The sequence below is a fragment of the Misgurnus anguillicaudatus genome, chromosome 14, assembly GCF_027580225.2.
Source record: "Misgurnus anguillicaudatus chromosome 14, ASM2758022v2, whole genome shotgun sequence".
Classification (NCBI taxonomy): domain Eukaryota; kingdom Metazoa; phylum Chordata; class Actinopteri; order Cypriniformes; family Cobitidae; genus Misgurnus; species Misgurnus anguillicaudatus.
The window spans coordinates 32,053,739-32,077,608 of NC_073350.2; the positions used below are offsets into that span (position 1 = coordinate 32,053,739).

Here is a 23,870-nt window from a genome sequence, read left to right on the forward strand (position 1 = left end):
ATTATAATTATTATTATTATTATTATTATGTCAATAAGAAATCAAACGGAATAAAGGTTTTGGTCATTGATTGAGATACAGATTCATATAAAAAATGAATTCCATTTACGCATTATTTATCTATGAAAACGCAGTCAGAGAAAGTTAAAGTAATCTATGGAGATCAAATTCTCAGATTTCTTTCCACAGACACTCCAAAGTGATGTCATGGATAATGTTATAAAAACATTCATCTTTAAAGTTATCCGGCTGACTTGACCGTGGAAAATGCATTACTCAGAGGATACAGGTATGTCTCTGTTTGTTTGTATTTAAATAATTATTAAAATATAAACTGTTTAGGGGTCAACCAAAATATTTAATTTAAAACAAAGTGCACTTAATCTATATAGGAACAAGGCTAAAAATATACGAAATAAGTCTATACAAAATATCTGTATTATTTAACACTATATTTAATATGAATGTAACATAATCCTGTATCATAAACAATTTCAAAAGAGAAATTTATTTCAAAATAGGCATACTAAAATCCACAAATAGTAAAAGTAACAATTCCCTATATGTCGCATAAGTGAATTTAAGCTGTGACCACTAGCAGGCGATATAATCTAACTACGAAATATATTTTCATGTTTAAATTGTTGTTTTAAAGTAGTTTATCCTATATTTGCTTTATTTATATTTAGTTTTTATAAAAACAAGAAATGTTATTTGTTTACCTCAATATTTGCATTAGAATGTGAACTTCCTTGCTTTAAAAACAAACCACATTTGTGGGGTCCTAAAACTTTTGGTCTTGAAATCAAACTAGAACAGAAATATTATTTTCAATCAAATTAGCAAACATTACATTGTCTCCATTTTTTGCATTAACACAGTGACAACTCCAGGAATTGCATTTTTGGATAACCTGCCAGTTCTGCTGTGTATAAACCCTGGATGGGCTCCAGATTTGTGCTGGCAGGTCGATACACAACCGCAGACCATCCGACCTCTTCCTGTCTGACTTCACGCTGTCCTCACTCCCCATGGACTCTTGTTAACTTGCTAAGGCATGCTCACATCTGCTGAGTATTAACACAATGTGTTATTGCTTCCCCAGCAGAATTATTTTATCAGACAAAGAAAGTGTTTTTAAGCGGTGTGGGTGGATAGGACGTTTTTCTTTAGTAACTTCACAGTTTTTTTATCCGTGAGAAATGAGACATGCACAGAGGTTACAATATTAAGAGTCTAACAGGAGACAAGGCGAATATCTTCATGCTACTGTATATCACTTTTTTTGGCCTATACACCACAGTGGAGTACTTATGTTGATGTTTGTGGACAGATTAAAGAACTTTGAATGTATTGTATAACTATTACATTTTAAACCTTTTAAAACATATTCATATTCAAACCCCCACCCCTTTAATGAGCTTCACAGAAAAAGTTGCCAAACTACTTTGTGTTGTAAACAATTAAATATTCAGTATTTTGCATTACATCCAAAAAAGGAAAAACTGAACGTTTCTAGAAAAAAATATTTACCTGTACAAAACTCACCTTTATGATTCAAGGGTGTGGCTAAGTGATTGACAGGGCATTGGAAGGTGGCCCACATCCAAATAAACAGCATTCACCTGTTTATACAAACCGGTCCAATTTTTAGACAGCAGAGGACTCTGGGCCGGATCCACGCCAAAGTCAGCGGCTCCGGTGCAGATCTGGTCCAGATCCGGCCCGGAGATGTCTGCTGTCTGCGAAGTTGGAAGTATTGTTTATTACAAAAACACAAGTGATACACATGACACAAAATTAATCCTTTGGTTTTTGTTATAAAGCAGCATATTCGTGCTACAACACATCTTACAATATAAAAATAGCAAATTTACTATTGTTTTTAACGTAGCAGCTCCTAACTAATTTTGTAAAAGTGTAAATATGTACCTCAAAGCCTGAAAGCATGTCTACCCATGCAGCCAAAGGGAGACACCTCCTCTCACAGGCTTTAGAGGAGGCGCAGTAGGAGGCCTGCTGGGTTGCAGAGATGAATTTGGATATAGGAGAAGAACCCCACATCTCTGAGGGGCTCCTAAAGGAGAGCATGAATGTGGGGGCCGATCAAGCGTGCGGCGCAGATGTCTTTTGCACTTATTGGTAAACAGCAGTTGAAAAAGAAATTCCTTGGGATTGGCAAAAGCCTTATCACCTACAAGCAGACACGTCACCTGTCTTTGTCATTCAAATATAAAGATATTTGAAATGAATTTTCCTTTCGTATGTAGAAATCTATATGGGATGTCTTTTGAGCATGATTAGAGTGAGCAATGGTGACAGTAAAGTAGCATTTTTTGCAGAAAATTTTCAGCAGAAATCTAATAATAGCATAATATTTCAGAAGTCAAATAACCCTCAAAATATGCAGACAAAAAAAACAGATGTTGAACTAATGCAACAAAACACATCAAAATCAGGTTCCACAATGTCCAAAAAATGTTACTAGCGATACCCTTTCAAAAAGTACCACTTTGCAGCTAAAGAGTTCATATTAGTACAGTAAAAACAAAGATTTTTTTGATGCTGTTCATTTTTATACAATTCATTTTGATTTAACATGATTGATGCTCATCCAGTTTACTTATTTTAAACATGTTAGTTTAACAAATTTAGGCAGGAGATTTCCAGCTCTCAGCGTGCTTTGCATGGGACTAAATAATAAGAGCAAATGTAGAAATTAAGTGCTATATTAAGATAAAATAAGTAGGAGACATATTAATGTTTAGTGTTGTGTTGGTATTTAAACAAGTTTGTGTTTTGTTTGTGTTTTTTAGGTCGTCGCCATTGTGTTGAATAGTAGAGCATTTGTCCAGGAGGCGAACAGACTAACTGAAGATATTTGAATGTTGCTTGATCTGAAGGCATTAAAGTCCATGATCACTTTTGATTCTGACCTTTATGTCAATATGCATTGCTTGAAAAAAGTCAGAAAACTTTAACCACAGAGTGAATTAAACAAATTGTAAACTTTTTATTTGAAAATCTTGTTAGGTTTACATGATTCAGTCAAGTAACTAAGTAAAGCTTAGATTTTAATTTCATGTGGGACAATCATGTACCGTAGAACCACTGTATCCATCATTGAATCATGTTCAGCCAATAAGCAATTTACTGTACTGTTTTAACTAATTAACCATGGTTTTACTGTGGTAAAGTGTAGTAACCATGTTTTTTTGGTGTTTTGATTACTCTCAGCAAAACCATGGTTTACTACACTAACCATGGTTTAACTAAGGTTTTTAAAAACTATAGTTGTCAAAACCATGGGTATTTTGTGGTTACCATAGTTTTACTACAGTAACCATGTTTTTTTAACTGTATGGTTAATTTTCGCGAGGGAAGTTCAGGTGCAAGAAGGAGTCGCGTATTACAAGCACTCTCACACAAAATGCGCATGTTAATGTGATGATAACGCTAACTACATTGATGTGTTTTTCATGTGGTTAATTTTTTTTTTTTTTTTTCATTTTCATATATTCATATTATAAGAAGATTTATATTGAATAATATTTATTTTGATAACCTGAAATTTTCATTTTGTTTCAATATATTCATGTGTTCAATTTAAAACAAAAACAAATATGATATGTGACCCTGGACCACGAAATGAGTCGCACGGATTTGTACACACTGATCTCACGAAAAGTCATTTTATAGTCACGAAAAAGTACTTTAATTTATTCATTTAGTTGTTTCACTTGAGCACGAATGTCTTTTTCGTGTCACTCAAATTTCTGTTGCCTAAATAGTTTTTCGTGTCCGTGGCACAACTTTCTTTCTCGTGTCATTTTGTTTTCTCATTGTTTTTTTTCATATTTTCTTACCATTGTCGCTTGGGGTTAGAATCACTTTCTGTTACATTTTTAGACATCTTGACCCAAACCCCAAATCTAACCCCAACTCCAAGCGACAATGATTTATAAAACAATACATAGACATGAAAAACAAAGTCATGACACGAAAAACTATTTATAGAAATTTGTGCGAGTGACACGAAAAAGACATTCGTGCTCAAGGCACGAAAAGAAGTTGAACTATGACTATAGTCACTATGTGACTATAACACGAATTTCCGTGAGATCATGTTGGATTTGAAGCATTATCTAACAATACACAGAATGCATCAAAGTTTTTATGCCAAAAATCTTTAGGATATTACTTAAAGATCATATTACAGATATTTTGTACATTTCCTACTGTAAATATATCAAAAAATTATTTATAATTAGTAATATGTGGACAACGTTAAAGGTAATTTTCTCAATATTTAGATTTTTTGGCACCCACAGATTCCAGATTTTTAAATAGTTGTCGTATTCTGACAAACCATACATCAATGGAAAGCTTATTTATTCAGCTTATGACTGTGTGGGGGTCACATATGTGTAATATTTTACTACAACTTCACACAATGCATAAAACAAAGCCTCTAAGATTTATGAATCCATTCAAACTTATGGTTTGTGAGTGATATTCTTTCCAAATTGACTGTATGAAGCAATTTCTCTGTAAAGACATTTTGTTTATGCCACAGCATGAAAATTAAACTAATATTAGGATTCATTGACCTAAATTAAGATCCTGCTGGGTTCCCGATCACCAGCTCTGACAACATTGTAATGGTACAAAATTGCAATTTATTTTCCTATCTGGGGATATATATTGGCGATTCTCACGAAAACTTGGTTTTAAACATGTCAAGCATGAAAATGTAAAAATTGCTTAAATTTACTTTTTTTCCCACCAGACATTGAAAAATGGGAACATTAATTTAAAAACTTTTACTTATCATTTAACACTTTTTGTAACATAATTTAAAAAATTAGTCCTAAAAAATCTCATTACCGCAACAGTCAGAAAACATCAACACTGACATATTTTCAGAATGACATGACAAACCTGAAAGAACATAATTTGGAGATTCTGCACATGCATTTAAAATCAAAGTATTATGCTTCTATTAATTAAATTAACATTTAATAAGCATCTGTTGTGGTAATGATAATCAAAATGTCTTGTAAGCATTCTGACAAGACAATATTTCAAATTAACTGTAAAAAAATGATCTTACCTGGTAGCCATCTTGAAGTAACTGGTCCATGTGCTTGGTCACTCAAAATCAAACTTTATTAAAATTCTGTATGTGTGCTTAAACTGTTCTCAAAAAGTGTTGCGGAGGATGAGAACATCAGGCATGGACACGTCATTTTCCTAATTTTTCTTCATTATTATTATACATGAATATTCAGTAAATATTTTTTCTGTCATCTAAAGTAGTCTAGCAAAACATCCATTTATTTTTTTCTTAATATTTTTGTGTTAATTTGATTAAATTACAACACAACGCATGTTCAAACACAGCCGGACACATTGCGGTAATGAGAATTTCAGCAGAAAATGAGATAAAATTTACAATTATAAATTCTTATGTTGAAATCACACATTGTGCGAGGTAGAACACAGTATTGTGTTAATTCTGATGATTTTTAATGTTACTATATTACACATTTAAAGCTAAAATCATTAGTGCCGTGGTGTTTCAATGGTTTCGTGAGAATCACCCATATGCTTCTTGTGGGATACACTAGAAATAAACACATTGTAATATATTCATTAAAAAGTACACTGATAGATGCCCATGTCATAGTAGTTGATGCATTTAAACATTATAAGACACTTTAGATGTAGACCTATATCACTCCAGCAGCCATTTACTAGATTTATGCCTGTTTTTGAAGAGCACAACTTTAGTTCTCTACAAAACTGTCTTTGTGTTATCTCACTGAAAATCTGCCGTGCATCATCAGACGATCAGACGATCAAACAAGCCACGGTCGTATCCCCTTGCATCCCGCAAACAGAGGCGTGACCCCTTGAACCCGTCTGCTCATTCAGGGTCTGGACACTCCAGAGTGTGATTAGGTCACGACCCAGCAGGAAGGTCACAGTGAGTTAAGTGTCCTTCTTAAACGCTCTTATCTTTAATGAAGTGTGACTATCCTCTGCTGCCACTGTCTGGTCTGACCTCCCTCTCAGCTAAAGACATACGAAGAAGAGCGCAGAGCTCATCTAATCTTTACAATCCAAAAAAGAGCTTTTACATTCATAAATCCTTTTAATGATTTGTTTCTGCGCTCCTTCAGGACATATGTATATAAGGCCACTTAAACTCATCTGATCGTGTCTCATCACTATCAATCATTAGGGCCCGAGCACCGAGGAGCAGGCCAGAATGGCCTGCACCGAAAGGTGCGAAGCCCTATTGTTTTTGCTCGGATTTATTCTTTTTTTTTTTTTTTTTTTTTTTATTATTTTTATTTTTTTTAACACTTTTGGGCATTTTGGGTGCCTTAACATACTCGAAAACTCTTGAAATTTGGCACAGACGTCAGAGTCGTCCGTCATTGCGAACGGGCAAAGGCTGGAACACGGGCGTGGCACGGGGGCTCTGTAGCGCCCCCTGTAATGCAAAAACAAACAGGAGTGCGCAGATCGGGCAAACATGTACGCACATTTACGAAAGTTGGTACACATATAGATCTCATCGACACGAACAACTTTCGCCCTCTAACATTTTAGCTCCGCCCAACAGGAAGTCCGCCATTTTGGATTGTTTAAAAAATGCATGCCGTGAACTTTTGAATACTCCTCCTAGGGGATTCATGCAAATGACACCAAACGTGGTGATCATGATGTCAAGACATTGGACTTGCTAAATTGCGAAGGGATTTTTGATATCTCGAACCGTGTTGCCATGGCGAAGCGGCAAAGTCATGGTGAAATCAGAGAAACAGGAAGTGTCTAATATCTATGGCAAAAAATATCTTATTGTGATGACACACGGGGTGTTTGTTCGTCTGAAGATTCCGATCGCATCGATGCGCCTATTGTGACTCCCGGGTATAGCGCCACCACCAGGCGGCAGGAAGTGTGTCATTTACAAAGCTGGATTTTTTTGACAGTTCCAGGCAATGTTCTTTTAAGTACTCCTTCTAGAAAAATCATGCAATTGACACCAAAAGTGGTCAACATGATGCTGAGGCATAGTAGATGATAAATTGCGAAGGGATTTTTGATATCTCGAACGCTGTTCCCATGGCAACCTGTCAAACTTTACTTTCATTTTAAAGGCATATTTAAGCCTTACAGTTTCATGCAGTGAACTTTTAAATACTCCTTCTAGGATATTCATGCGATTGACACCAAAAGTGGTCAACATGATGCTGAGACATTGTAGATGATAAATTGCGAAGGGATTTTTGATATCTCGAATGTTGTTCCTATGGCAACGCGACAAATTTTACTTTCATTTTAAATGCTTATTTAAGCATTACAGTTGCATGCGATGTTTTTTTAAATACTCTTTCTAGGTAAATAATGTTATTGACACCAGAAGTGGTCAACATGATGCTGAGACATTGTAGATGCTAAATTGCGAAGGATTTTTGACATCTCGAACGCTGTTCCCATGGCAACACGTCAAACTTTACTTTTATTTCAGGCATATTTAAGGCTCTTGGCGTGCTTAGATTAAATTTAAATTTGGCACACACATCAGAGTTGTCGGCTGTTAAGTGTTGACAAAAAGGTCAGATAAAGGTGTGTCTATTTAGTGTCTCACTAGCGCCCCTGTTTGTCTAAAATGTGGGGTTTCTTTTACCTACAGTACCTAAATGGATCAGTAGCAACATGAAATAGTCCACTGATATTAACCCACTTGATGCCCTTGCCCACCGTGCATCGTTTTTTCGGAGGCACCGTGTAGCGGTAAAAAAACGTGCGAGGGCCCGCCATCGCTGCTTGCAGCTATATTTTTTATTATAATTGTAACATTTACAGATGTCAAACATGCATGCAAATTATTTCATAAAGACCATTTGTTCATCTCATTTTAAGATAAATGTAAGACTAAGATGGTATTGAGCCAAACAGTGATGCATAAACGTTAAGAAATAGATTGGCTGCTTGGATAACAATGTCGCTCTATACTATGTAGAAAAAGTGACGTGACTTTTAAATAATGCACATGTGATCACGTTATATGAAGAATGCTGTCATTTGATCTATATGTAGTATACATACTGTACTGTACACTGTATGTTATTCTTGCAGTTCTTCTACTGTAGTATTGCTGTAAACACTTGAAACGTCACTTACCATAAGCACACTTGACCAATAAATCTTTTTGATTCTGAAAAACACCTCCTCCTGCATTTTCATCTAGTGAGAAGAGCAGACCGTACTTTAATTCCTGTGAATTAAAAAAAAAGTTACAAACATTAACATACAGTGGGAAGAAAAAGTATGTGAACCCTTAGGAATGAAGCGTTTTTTTTACAGTGATATGCCATAAATTGTGATTATTTATTAGAATAATTATTTTATTGAAGGCTAATTTGTGTTAGAAATTGGCAAACTGGAGTCCAATTAATAAAACGCTGTGTTACAACTAACCCCTCAGCACTAACGATATGAAAACAGTTAACGTTAGTGTAATTCTTGCCATTGTTTTAAATAGGCTACACACGAATGATTACTGGCTGCCACAAAATAAATATGTCTGTCTTATCAAAAAATTGTGTCAAAATTTATTTTTGTTCATATCTTTAATATTGATTGAATAAGGTCACGTCAAAGATTAAAAGCATAATTAATGACTAAAATCAGACTTAGATTTTCATTATCTCAGAATTTAATTTTGAGACTTTAGTATGGTTTTACAGACTGGTGAAATATGAAAATAATTGTCATAATTGTGCTGCTTTTTCTCACATATTTAGACATTTGTATCTTTGGTTAGATGAGAAATGAATAGTGTAGATACCTGTCTATTATAGACAGATATATATACAATATCCACTTCAAGTATATAGACAAAATAGTATTGAAATATTTGCCTGCAAACTTAATAGCAAGCGTTACAATTAACCACACCTATGGAGTAATGTTTGCACTTTTGTCACGTTTGGTATAATTGTCCAAGAATGGTAAGTAATAGAAACAAACTTCAAATGGTCATTTGTAGCAGAGATGTGTGTGTGTGTGTGTGTGTGTGTGTGTGTGTGTGTGTGTGTGTGTGTGTGTGTGTGTGTGTGTGTGTGTGTGTGTGTGTGTGTGTGTGTGTGTGTTGCTTGTGTAAAATTATGTGTATAATTAATCAAACTCCAAAAAAAGTTATGATTGAGCCAAAACCAAAAAGCTTTAGGCTGTGCCTCGCTCTCCCCTATTCATTCGTCTAAGTTGAGGTAAGAACATAGTAAAATATTGACAAAACTGTGGTGTTTCCTTTAAGACTGCTGTCCCTAAGAAGCATCAGCTCTTATGAACAATATCTCACAAAAAAAGGAGCTCTCTTAAGATATACAATCGAGAGTTGTTGCAATCCAAAGGCTGAAAAGGGATACAAAACAATCCCAAAATGTTTAGACATCCACCAGTCAAAAGTTAGACAAATTGTCTATAAATGGAGACTGTTTAATACTGTAGCCACCCTTCTAAGTGGACACCCAGCCAAGATGACTTTTAAGCCACAACACAGAAAAGTAATACGAGTAACAGCTAAAGGCTTAAAGACATCATTTGAACTGGCACACATCTCTGTTCACGAGTCTACCATACGCAAGTCTTTGGACAGGCACACTGTTTATGACAGAACACCACAAAGGAAGGCGCTGCTCTCCCGAAAAATTGCTGTGAGCCTGAAGTTTGCAAAAGACCACCTTGACAAACCCCAGTGCTACTGAATATTTTATGGACTGTTGAAACAAAAGTTGAATTGTTCGGGAAAAATACTATGACACACCAACATCAAAACATCATCCCAACATTGAAGTATGGTGGAATGAACATCATGATTTGGGCAAGCTTAAGGGCCTGGACCACTTGCCATCATCAAGGGGAAAATGATTTTCCAAGTTTAACAAAATATCCTGGGTAATGTCAATGTGGCTGTCCGCCTGTTCAGTAGAAGTTAGTTAATGTAGGAGGACAATGACCTTAAGCACTGAAGTAAATCCACCACAGACTGGATTAAGAAAGACAAAATGTGCCATTTGGAGTGGCCTAGTCAAAGCCCAGACCTGAACATCATAGAAATGACCTCAAGAGAGCGGTTCACACCAGAAATCCTACAAATCTGCCTGAGTTGAAGCAGTTTTGTAAAGGGGAATGAGCACAAATCCATTCTGAATGATGTTCAGGTCTGATTCAGAACTACTGAAAGTGCTTGCTTGAAGTAATTGCTGCCAAATGATGTTCAACAAGCTATTAAATCCAAGTGTTCACTTACATTTTCCTCCAGTACTGTGAATGTTTAATGGATTTATTTCAGCTTATGCCAGTTAAACCATTTAGGGGTTCACATACTTTTTATTGCCACTGTATGCTTCAATATTGCTCCCAAATTTAAAAAAAATCATGAGATTTTTACAAGCCCTAATGACATGTGATAAACATGCTGGTATGTCTTTTAATCAGTTAAGACAATCCTCTTTCAACAGAATGAAGAAAACTCTGTTTACCGTGATAAAAGTTCATTTTGCATGCAGTCCAAATTAGTTTCAGTGAAATCCATCCACAAGCCCATGACAGATAAAACACATCATTTGATCCCTGACATGTGAGGCCACTCTTCATCCTAAATGAGAAGATGTTCAGACATATAACACATACAGGACTACAGATAAATCTTGGAGCATTTTACATATTTATGTATCATTTATGTGCACGTCCCTTGATTAAATAAATACATAAAATAACCAAAAAGTGGACATAGGTGTGCAATATCAACATAAAAATTGAACAACAACATTATTGCCAAGGAATTTATAGATATAAAAAAGTCTTCTATTTGTTAGCTGCTTGCAAAAACCACCAACCGACCATCATGTCCAAATCGTAGCACAGTAGCAAAATTGCAAAATTTGTTTAGGATTTCCTTAAATCAAAAGAATTACCCACAAAAAACAGCAAATCTATATGATATGACTCATATATGAGTTCATCACATCCTTAGCGTGATTAAAGTGGTAGAAAAAGAATATTAAAGGGATAGTTCACCCAAAAATGAAAATAATGTCATTAATGACTAACCCTCATGTCGTTCCAAACTCATAAGACCTCCGCTCATCTTCAGAACACAGTCCAAGATGTTCCAGACTTAGTCCAAGAGCTTGCTAACCCCTCATTGAAAATCTACGTACGGCACACTGTCCACGTCCAGAAAGGCAATAAAAACATCATCAGAGTGGTCCATGTGACATCGGTGGGTCGGTTTGAATGTGTTGAAGCATTGAAAATACATGTTGGTCCAAAAATAACAAAAATTACGACTTTATTCAGCACTGTCTTCTTTTCCGCGTCTGTTGTGAAGCACATACGTAAGACTAAAGTCACATGACTGCAGTGACGCGGATGACGTGTTATCTACTGTAAACAAACCCCGGGCGCACAAAAAAAATAAAACAAAAAACAGCTGGGGCGCACCAGATAACACGTCAGCCGTGTCACTGCAGTCACGTGACTTTAGTCTCACACATGAATAGGCAATGCTAAATAAAGTTGTAAATTTTGATATTTTTGGACCAAAATGTATTCTCGATGCCTCAACACACTCCAACTGACCCACCGATGTCACACGGAGCACCCCGATGATGTTTCTACTACCTTTCTGGACATGGACAGTATACCGTATTTAGATTTTTTAATGAAGGGTCAAACAAGCTCTCGGACTAAATATAAAACATCTTAAACTGTGTTCAGAAGAGGAACGTAGGTCTTACGAGTTTGGAACGACATGAGGGTTAGTCATTAATGACATTATTTTCATTTCCTGGTGAACTATCCCTTTAAATGGATATTTCATCCTCAGTCACCATCCACTCCTATAGTTAGGGTGACCAGATGAGATTGGCTGAAATTCGGGACGGGATGGGGGGGCAGACGTAACAAAGGGGGGGGGGGTTCATCCAATAATTGTTTTATTTATTAGTTTTATTTAATAATAAAAGAAAATGAATTTCAAACGGAATCAATCATATTAATATAAGTACATATGCATATAAATAAATTGATATAATACGTATAGTATTTTATACTTTATACAATAATAGTTCATACAATAATAGTTTTCTTTATTTTATAATACAAATAAGGAATTTCAAACTGAAGTTACTGAACTAATCATATTTATTAATATAAGTACATATGCGTATAAATTTATATAATACGTATAGAAGTATTTTTTTTAACAAAGTGCCTTGCCTGCCATTGACCAATCTGACTCCTTCACGCGACTGACTGTCACTGCCTGCACTTTCAACTGTCCTCGCGGTTGCTGCAAGTTTCGCTCTCTTAATCAACTCTATAAAACAAAAAGGTTCTATTGTCTTTGTGCATATAGATGAATAAGATACATTAATGGAAACAATACAACGTCAGCATATTTCGTGGAGGTTTTAACTGCTGCCAGCACAATGAGAGCCTACAGTATAAAAACAAGATGCTGCAGCCAATGAGCAGCCGGCGGCGGCTGGCTGGAGCCAATGAGCAGCCGGCGGCGGCTGGCTGGAGCCAATGGGCAGCCGGCGGTGGCTGGCTGCAGCCAATGGGCAGCCGGCGGGGGCTGGCTGCAGGATGACTTAACCTTTTCGCTCATGTTTTATCAGACAACTACTACTCAAGATTTTGCTTTAGTATAATTTTCGGGGAAATTAAAGCGGGATTCGGATTAAGATTTAGCTTCAGTATGATTTTCGGGACAATCAGAGCAGGATTCGGGATTCGGGACAGCAGCTTAGATTTCGGGACTGTCCCGAATTTTTCGGGACGTCTGGTCACCCTACCTATAGTAACCAAAAAAACCTTCAAGCCACATAATGAAACTCCACTTGACTTGTGTCATATATTTTAGGTGTCCTGAAGACATTTACTCCTTATACTTGTGGATATTACGGTTGTTTCAGTGACACAAATTATATTCAAGTAGACATCCTTATACAACAGTTCGGACACACTTAAAAAAAAATCTGTATTTGGGTTCTGAAGAATAAAGAAAGACACTGGTGGTTCAAACAACGACATGGGGGAAATCAAGTAAAGTAGTGACAACATTTTCACTTTTGAGTGAACTATGCCTTTAAGGTCCTGCTTGTTTTTTAAACAGGCCTTGTTTATAGGTGGGGAATTTTCTTTCATCTTAAAATGCCGAACAAGAGTGTCACACATGATTACAGCTGTAAAAGCTTGTCTTATAGTCCAGATGAGCATGAGATCTTCACAAGAGTATCAGGCACATGTGAAAATCAATGGGAGTTTTCAGCTTCTGATTTACCATACAAGATGCATTTGGCTTGCTGTGCATTACTAAACTCTTCATTGACTTTCTTAAAAATCTTTTGTTTATTGATTTCAATGTTGCAACATTTAACCCATTCCAAGTACAGTCTGAAATGAAAACTCAGGTAAATTGGGACACAATCATCTCTATGCCAAAATGTGTCTTTAGCTGAAATCACCCTATAGTATTTATAATACTAAAGTTAGTACTAAAGTTTTTTGGTAACACTATGGTATTCTTTGAACCACACCCCTGCTGAAAAGAAAAACAATAAAACCATTAAAATTCTAATGGTTTTATTTGGGAATTTTATTGGTTCTAATGGAATATGGCCCAAAACACACTACAGTGTATTGGTTTTTGTTGGTCTCTAATGGTATGTATTGGTTCTATGTATTGGTTCTAATGGTTCTATGTATTTGTTCTAATGGAATATGGCCCAAAACCCACTACAGTGTAGTGGTTTTAAGCTAATGGTTCCTATTGGTATTTTAATGGAAACCATTAGAATTTTCTGTAATGGTTTTATTGTTTTTTTTTCAACAGGGACATTATACTACCACCCTTGTGAAAAAGAATAACTGTGGTTTTACTAGAGTTACAACAAAAACACTATGTATAGTTAAACCACGTTTACCACACAATAACCATGATTAATTTTCGTAAGGGCACCAAAAATCTAAAGCTACTGTGAAACATCCAGAAAAGTACGCAACGTATTCTCTTTAAAACATTAAAACATTTCTTACAACCATGTCTCTCAATGCAAAACACAAACTAGTTCAAAGCCGCCACCTTGTGGCCAAAATCCATTATTTTAGGAAACGAAGGCTCTCAATCCGAAGGCTGCAGCGGAGGTCGCATATGCAGGCTGCATACGTCATCAAGCCTGGTTTATTTAAGTTAACTGAGCATTACATTCGCAAGTCATGAGCATATTACAACAATTTACGATTAACTAAGAATAATACTTAAACTTTATAATTGTTAATATTCTGAAATAAGACAGTCTTGGTGACGTATGTAGTCTTGAAATGCGCCCTCTGGAGGCTGCAGATTTCGGATGGAGAAATGGCCGATTTGTAGATCTCGTGGCGAACGCCTACCTCATAAATATTAATTACGCCGCTCTGATGGTTGGTTGGCTTCCTGCAACGTAGGCGCACGTTACGTACTTAATATTCATAACCGAATCCTTCAGCGTAGTTTTATTTTCTTTCATTTACTTATTTATTTATTTATATAATTACTTTATAATGTATGTTTATTTGGTTTTCAATTGTTGCGAGTTGTATATTTATCTATAACTCCTTGTAGAATTCTTTAATTTCCTTCAGCGTAGTAGATTTCGTACATGCGCTTCCGGTCGTGTTAGAGAAACATGGCTGCGCCCTTGCGAATGTCATGTTGTTGAATGCTTGTATTTAGTTGCGTCTGTTTGAGCCATATAAACACTTTAAGCGTACATTTTATACGATTATAGACGTGTCTACATGCAGTTTCCGGATTTATAAAGGTAACGTTACGTGCGATGTATTCACATAACGCGGTTCCATGCTCAAAAATGCTGTATTTATTATGTTTATAACGTTGTGTGCATTTTGTATAGCAAGCGAAACATGCTATTACACACTGTGTATTTTGTGGTACTAAACATTTTGTGTTTCATAACTAGCTTTACTTTCCTTGTCTACGGATATCCTGTGAATCATGGTCCACCTGTGTAAGTAGTGTGTTATCTTAATAAGTTAATGTTTAACTAAAGATTAATGTTTCATTTCGTTGTAATTCTTACACATGATTCTTTGTTTCTCTTTATAACAGCATCTTTACTGCTCAAAACATATCACGGTGGGCATGTGGTGATCCGCTTGGCGCTAGGGGGCGCCACCAACAGACCCTTCTACCGCATCGTGGCCGCCTATAATAAACGGGCGAGAGACAGTAAATATATAGAGCAGCTGGGGTCGTACGACCCTCTCCCTAACATATATAATGAAAAGCTTGTTGCCTTTAATTACGACAGAATCAAATACTGGATTGGCTGCGGTGCCCATCCCACCAAACCTGTGGCCAAACTTCTGGGTGAGTAAAGCCAAACTGTAACACAAGACTGCAATCAGATTTTTTTATATCTTTCACAATATTTTATTATTTAGACAACGTAAAGACAATTGCTGCATCCCAATTCACCTACTATACTTTCTATAGAATAGAGTTTGTGGGCGTGTACACCAAAGCGTTTAAACGCGGCTGAAAACGCCAGGCGGACACTGACTGTAGGCGCCTGCCAGCTTTTTCAGCTGAGCGCTTTGGATGCTATGTAGGGCTGTGACGATTAATCGCGTGTCCTGTTAAAAATATCTGTCTGAAATCGATTCTGAATCGCAAGGCTTCGATCCTGTGTTTCATGCGCAGCTTGTGCGTGTACTACGGCGTTGAGGTCAGTAATATCCGTTTCACACGGTGCGCACCAAGCAGACACATCGCCACACGGCTACAGCTATTCTTGTGTTATGGAAGTATTTTGTGCAATATGTTTATTTTTAAAAGCGCCTCCCGTGAAGATCTGTGTCTGTGGAAGGGGCATGATTTTGGTTGCACGAGCAAGGCACCGCTTCACTTCTATAACCTCCCCAGTTTTGTCGCTTTCCGTACGTTTTCTATTGACAATGAAGTAAACACTCGCGGCTGCCACATACCGTGTGAAACGGCCATAAGAAGTCGTTTATAACGTGCATTTAAAAAAGCAACAATTGTTAAACAAAATTACATAAAAAAATCTAATTACTCTTTATTATAATGAAAATACCCAAAACATTTTGAAGAACAGCAATATAAATATTCTTTTAGACATTTCCTGGAATAGAGGGTATGCACGTGACGTCACCTTTGGCAAAAGTGACTGCGGTTACGCCCACTGAGTGGCAAAAGATAGAGCGGCAGCATTTGTGTACAATGTGAAATCAGCGAAAACACCAGGAAATGCGTCTAAATTGCAAAAAGCTGTTGTGTGATAGACTGTACTAACAGGTTAACAAGAATTCAGAGCTATCGTTTTACAGACTGCGTAAATAGATCAAATAGAAAGAAGTAAATAGATCGTTCATGCCAACGTCCACAGACCACAGGTGGGTTGATAAGTTGCTAGGGTCACTATTAAGCAGAGGTTTTACTACTAAGTATTTGTATTTTATCCGTGTTTTTCTTTGTAAAACATACATTCCCAAGCATATTATTATAATTTTTACTCTATTACATACATTGCATAAATACAAGTTTTTGTTTTAAATTTAATATTTAAGTACATTAACATACTTTTACTCAAGTAAAAGTACACAATTTTAATGTAGTTGGGTATTAAATAAATTTTAAAGGCAATATTAAAGAATACACAGTATGATTCTATGGTTTTGAATTCTATAGTTTTTGAATGCCATAGTCACGTGGAAAAGTGACGTCAATGCATACCTTCTATAGTGTTGTTATCGTACTTCTTTTGTGGCACAAATGAGTTTCTGCACGAGAGCGCCCTCTGGCTTTTGGATGTCCTGGGATTTCACCGTAATTCGTTAAAATTCATACATTGAGAAAACACACATTTGCATGACTAATCGTTAAAGCCCTAATGCTATGATACTTTTGCTTTGTTTATTAGTCGTTGAACAATGCACTGATTGGTTGTTGTGATTTGTCCCGCCCCTCGTATACTGTGATAGGGCGGTCAAGTGAGAAGTGATGGTGAAACGCTCCGCTCATCAATAAGTTAAAAAAATTTCAGCGCTAATCTTGGACAAAACCCGCCAGCTCCTGGCGCTTCCATTGAACACATATGACTGCCACCAGCGTAAACGCCTTGATGTGCACTTGGTATGTCTCAAATCGTAGTATGTTGAAACGAGTATCTGTAAAGTACCCGGATGTTCTACTCGTCGTTTACGGTGAAAATACCAAGTGAAGATCCATGAACACTAATGGCAGATATTGCCTACGACCCCCTGTATAGACTTTCCCATAGCAAAAAAAGTACATACTTTTAGGGAATAGTGTAAGTAGATGTATTGGTATGCATCAAATATAGTCCCCTTTTATCCGTCTGTAGGTTATATACCTGAGATGAAATTAAAGCGAGAGTGCATATGAGACTGATTTATGTCTTGCTCTGAATAGGATTGGCTGGATTTTTCCCACTGCATCCAATGACAGTAACGGAAGCGGAGCGGAGACGGAACACAGCTTCTACAGAAGAAATAAAGACGGACATTGAAGATGCAGAAGAAAAGCAGGCAGAGCAGTGAAAACCCAAAGGACCCAAAACTAAAGGAGTTGTACTATAAAAGCAAAATAAAGTGTTTAAAGTTTTCTCACAATATTTCTCTGATTCTTAGTAGTGATGTCGTCACATTTTACTGTTGATGCACTAAGATTTTATTTCACTGAAATGTTTTGTACTATTATTTATAATTTATAAATTATTATAATTTGTTGAAAAGTACATTCAAAACATGTTGAAAAATCACATTTTAAATGTCGGCAGATCTTTTTCTTTATGTAAACTTTGTTACCCAGAGTACAAAACTCACCTTTCATTTAAACTGACTCCTATAATGATTAATCTGTTTAAAACCGCTTATCAGAAATAGTTGGAAACCTATGATAGACTCAGAAATTAATAAATGATCTAACAGGGGAACTTAAGTTGAAATACACTTCCTTATATATTTAATATCAGGCCAAACGGCCAGTCCCCATGAATGTTTGGACACAATTGTGCAACGCTTTATAGCTAGAAACTTTGACGTATCTACATGAGTACACTCATATTCTAGTAAACAATAAAATAAGCTATTTAATAGGTCAAAGGGCACATATTACTTGTTTTATCTTTCAGTAGTTAACACATGGGTAATAAACATGCAATGTAGATTTTAATAGTTGAATTAATATTCTATAAAAATACTGAGGTTGATCCAAAAGATTGTTCCAACATCATAATGATACATTTTGCCATATCTTGTTAGTGTTATTTATCTTATATTATTTTTACATAAGTAACATTAGCCTGGTTGCTTTAAAAGATTTGCGCAAAACTATGGCGGTATTATCTAAATGTCAATAAAAAATATTACGAAATGACAGAGTTTCCATTACCCAATGTTATGCGACTAGAATGTAATTTTGTCTTGCGATAAGTTAAAAACCATGCAGATGGGTGTGTTCAGTGCCGCACAGGCCGACATCAAAATATCTCAAAAGTTGTTCAAAAGCATACAGAGCATTCGACTAACGAAATTGCTGTCGCTGTATTTTAATATCATGCACTTGTCGGTTCTTGTGATGCCGCAAGTCGAACACACCACTGCCGTCTTGTCCTCCAACATCTTTAAAGAGTGACCATGAGTTTTATGCATGTGAGGTGACCTGTAAGCGCAGTTTCCATTGCAGTTTTGCGATATGTTCCTTTTTTTTAATTGCCTGAAAAACCACCTCACTCGTGCATAAAAAGCTTTTCTGGGATATTTTTGACATGTTTCCATTGGGCACATATGGTCAGCCAATCACAGAGGTTATGTTGCAAAAATTGTAAAAAAAAAAAAAATCATTGGTAGGGCACTGTAGTCACCAGTTAATAATTTACTAGTATTTTTATTCAAACAAGTATGCTTTCTTAAGTTAAAATGTCAAAAGTAAAAGTGGAACTGTTTAAATGAAGTTTTAATTTAACAGTTAGTCAAATAGGTGAGGCCAAAATCTTGAATTGATCATAACGTACTCAGACATAGATATTTGATTACACAAATACACCCATTTAAATAGTTCTTTTATGAGAGACAGAAAAGTTATTTATAGTTCAATGAAATGTGTCCATGGTGTATTGGATAGTTTTATTACCAGGGTGAAGCTACATGTTTTCCTTAAGCAGCAGTTAAGGTTTTAAGAGGACTTTATAAATGTAGGATATTTGCAACAGGTCAGTATTTTGACAAAAAATGCCTTTAAATGACTCCAGCTTGAATGAATTATTATGGAAAGCAAAATAAAATGAATTTGAGAATGAAATTTACACACACAAAAAACATCTAGGATTACTGCTGGAGATTGAAAAGCAGAAACGCAAACAGTCTACATGCATTTCTGTACTCTGTACACTGCAAAAAAATGATTTTCAAGAAAAAAATTCTTAGTATTTTTGTCTTGTTTTCAGTAAAAATCCAAAAAAATTCTTAAATTAAGATGCTTTTTCTTGATGAGTAAAACGACCCAAGAAAAAAAGTATTTTGTAGTATTTTGACCAAAAATATCAAATTTAAGTGATTTTGTGCATAAAACAAGCAAAAAAAATCTGCCAATGGGGTAACCAAAAAAATCTTGAACATTTTTCTAAAACACTAAATTCAAGAAATATTCAAAAAAACGTTTTATGCACAAAATCACTTAAATTAGATATTTTTGGTATAAAACTAGACTTATTTTCTTGGGTCATTTTCCTCATCAAGACAACACATCTTAATGTAATAATTTTGAGATATTTTTACTAAAAACAAGACAAAAATACTAAGAATTTAGAGGAACTATATTGTATGGCGTAATAGCACTTTTGGGAGTACTTCGACTCGGCGCAGTAACACCCTCCCTCTCCCATTATGAGAGGGAGAAGGGGAACGGACTTTTCAGGCGAGTCGAAGTACTCCCAAAAGTGCTATTACGCCATAAAATATAGTTCCTCTTTTAAATCCGCTTAGAAAAGCGCTACGTTTTATTTTGTACCACCAAACTTGCTCGTATAACTACTCGTCTTAAATAGGAAAAACGTTGATGTGTTTGGTCACTTCTAACTTTATCTCTAAATGGTACCATTGAATGAATGGGGCTAAGCTAAATGCTATCGAAGCGTCGCAGCGCGCTCCATCGCTTACGTGCACGCACACAGATGATAGAGGGATGTATCAACAATTCTTAATAACATAATATTGAAAATGAGTAGACTATTCCTTTAAAGAAAGACCACATATGCATCAGAGTTGCCAAGTCCACTTATAATATGCGACGTACGGCTTCTTTTTTGGCAAGTCGCGTTAAAAAATCATGTGTTTTTTGGGCTTATTTAAAAAATAAGGTTGCTTGTTAGAAAATCGTTTTTCTTTACATTTATGGTTGCCGTTTTCTCAATATCCAATGCATTGATTGACATCGTCTGCTCACGGCTAATATAAGTGCTGTGGCGTAATTCGTAAAAACATCCCACCGAATCCGCCCCCTTCTCCCCCTCTTTAGAGAAAAGTCACACTCACCGTGAAGGTAGCGTGCTCGCGAGAGCAAACTCAGCGAAACTGTAATTTAAACTAGCGGTAGCCTGTTATGATAGACAAGAGGAGCTGAGAAGATGATTGACAGGTAAGTTAAATATGTAATTTTTACAAGAGATGTATGAATATGTAATGTATAAAACAAGTAGTCATATGGTTCAAATTTATTTGATTAAAGGTAGGGTATCTAATTTTGAAAAATGCTAACGGTAGCCGACTATGAAATCACAATCCCACCCTCCATTCAAATTGCCATCCAAAGTCACGCCTCTTTCAAAACACATTAACACGCACAGATCAGACGTCCACATCACCAGTGACAAAACTTTGCAGTACAAAGTGAATAACATTACCAAAATAACCAACATAAACAACTTTTTACATAGGAATTACTTAAAGCACACTTTCGGTTGTGTAGACGTAGTAACTATATTGTTACACTAATCTGTAAACGAACACAAATTTCATAAACACAATGTTTCAATAAAGTAGAATATCTGAATCCATCTCAATACAAACATACCAAGTACCTAACTTACCAAAATAAACAGTGCAACGACTCTTTCAGACCCTTTGCCTCCTGCAGCTATTTCTCGTGGTAAAGCAGTAAAGTTACCGATGTTAATTTGGGTTTTTGTTCTTTGCTAATCCAGGCAGTTTTTGCTGTTGTTATTATAAAACATGTCTTTCGTTTTGTGGCTCCTGTACAGGTTGTCAATTCAGCAGAAAAGTTTGCCATTCTCCCTCTGTTTACAGACGGGAGGTGAGGGCACGTAAATGCGCCGATGACGTATGGTATCTGCGTGAACAAGCTGCGCGGTGGCATTCAAATTACGCTTACGGATGAGGGACAAAAAAGGCAACGTCCGATCGAACCGAAATCTATGATTGGTTGAACATTTTTTGGTCCTACACCCTTCACAGATGACATAAATATCTACAAATACATTTAGACAACTTAACATAGTGATTGCTATCAGGATGTGAGGATCACAGCCTCACAGGTGATCGGAGATATGGATAGTTAGAATTAGATTTTGCTAAATTTTTGCTAAAGGTTTCAGTTTAATATGTTGCAGGCTCATTTATTGGTTATAAAACATAAATTATAATGCTGAAACTAAATAATATTGGGCTTGTTTTTGAAGCTGCAGTTGATTAATTGTCTCACGAGAGTTGGTAACTGTGATATGCATCCATAAGGAATGAGGAAATATAAGTCAGAATCCCAATGCAGTTTTCACAATCTTCAATGTCACAAGATAAATGTGACAGATTGGCTCTACTCATTGTAATGTATTTCCATACCTTTGTTACTCATACTAGTACCAAAAAATATTACTTTGTATAAACATAAAGCAACGTAAAGGCTGTATGTTTGCCCAACAGAAGCTATGGTAACTCAGAATCACATTTCAGATCAAGGACTCATCACATCAAGTTGTCAAAGTTTATCATTCTTGCTTTGATAACATTGATCTGAAGCAACTTTTACGGTCCTGTCCATAACATAATTATGCTGTAAAATACGTCATAAATAAATAGTGCTGTTATGTGAGTGTGTATTGGCTCTCTGACATCTTGACATGACCTGAAAATAATGAGTCCTTTTACATCACTTTTGACTACAAAATAGTAGTGACTGGTTGAAAATGTCATTTAAATAACAGTGCATGCGTCGTGTATGATTGACATTTTGTAAGTAATATATTAAGAATGACGTAAAAGCTATTTTGAGATCGTAAACAGGTGTGGAAGACATGGCCATAGGTCAAGTGAATATATTATATCCAGAGTCACTGTTTTCCTGTGGTTGCCATATGAACAATAAACAAATGCCATATTTTAACTCCAAGTGATTATAAATGTGGAAACAGAAGCCTCTGATTGAATATATAATAAAAACAAATTGAATTACTAAATCTTTCAGATCTTTATAGTAATAAATATATTTTAGAGATAAACGAAAGTGTTTCTTTTCGTCTTGGATTTATTGGATTAGGTCAGGCCAAACATTACTTGTAAAGGGTGTAACAAGTGACGACTTGAGGTCATATAACTGTATCAGGTATTTCAAAACCTCACTCAACCCCAATCAGTGTGGTTTACTCAAGGCGTGAACTTAACTTTCTTTAACACAAAAATGTTCATACCTCATGACACTGACTGACAAGGAACATGCGCAGGTCTTCATCATCAGTCAAAACCCTGATGGCAGGTGCCTTCGAATGCTTATTTGAATTTTAAAAGACTGCAGATTTTTCTGAAGACAGGAAAACAACAGGATTTGTTACAAATATTTATATTTTCTCAATACAAATAACCATCTAGTGGAAAGAATCTCATTATGTATTTCTGGAAAAAAGAAACATTTCTGCTGGTGTATTTAACAGTCATGACTGTTGCAACACAGGAAGGTAAGATTTAATAGACCCTCAATTACAAATAAGTTTTAATAAAACACAATAAAATGTATTTATAAAAATAATTATTATGATGTTAACATATCGCTTACCACATCTGTATAATCTTACTAATACTGATTTATCTTGGATTGTGAAGCATATATGACTCTAAAAAATGTGTGTGGGGGGGGGGTGTTTAATATAGAATATGTTTAATATAGTTTACACAAATCCCAAAACAAAGACTTTTTACTTAAACTAGCTTAAATTGTACCTTCTATTTACACTTTTTTTATTTAGGCTAACTATCAAATGTTGTGTAAAAGAAAAATGTATTTATTATGCATGCACATATCTAATATGACCAGAGAAAATTGTTTAAAGATTGTCTTACCCATTCATTACCATAACCATTACATCAAAATGTATTCCAATATAGATTATTTAAAAAAACATTATATTACAAATAATATAGATTATACACCAAATTCAAAAACTATTTCACCCATCAACATTACGGAATAAACCTTTACCTCTGCGACCTTACCTTTATCAACCCTAGGAAACATAACTAGAGTTCGACAGATATGGGTTTTTTGATGGACAATGCTGATATGAAGAAAGCAATGTGGCCGATATAAGGCTGATATTTAAAATACATCATTATAGTAACTGAGAAACATACAAGCAATTAGTGAAATTAAATAAACATTGATTTTGCATATTTGTGAAATATTATTGTAATAAGGTAAAAATTGTAATATAGGTTAAATAATTACT

The 23,870-nt window shown here is 35.6% G+C and overlaps 1 protein-coding gene across 1 annotated transcript; it reads left to right on the forward strand.

The window, feature by feature from the left end:
• Nucleotides 1-14,752: 14,752 nt before the first annotated feature.
• mrps16 (mitochondrial ribosomal protein S16) lies at nucleotides 14,753-17,748 on the forward strand. Its single transcript, XM_055184965.2, has 4 exons — nucleotides 14,753-14,894; nucleotides 15,054-15,101; nucleotides 15,203-15,463; nucleotides 17,549-17,748. Exons 2-4 carry the CDS (start codon nucleotides 15,089-15,091, stop codon nucleotides 17,674-17,676), a joined length of 402 nt encoding a protein of 133 aa, XP_055040940.2. The 5' UTR covers nucleotides 14,753-14,894; nucleotides 15,054-15,088; the 3' UTR covers nucleotides 17,677-17,748.
• Nucleotides 17,749-23,870: the final 6,122 nt, after the last annotated feature.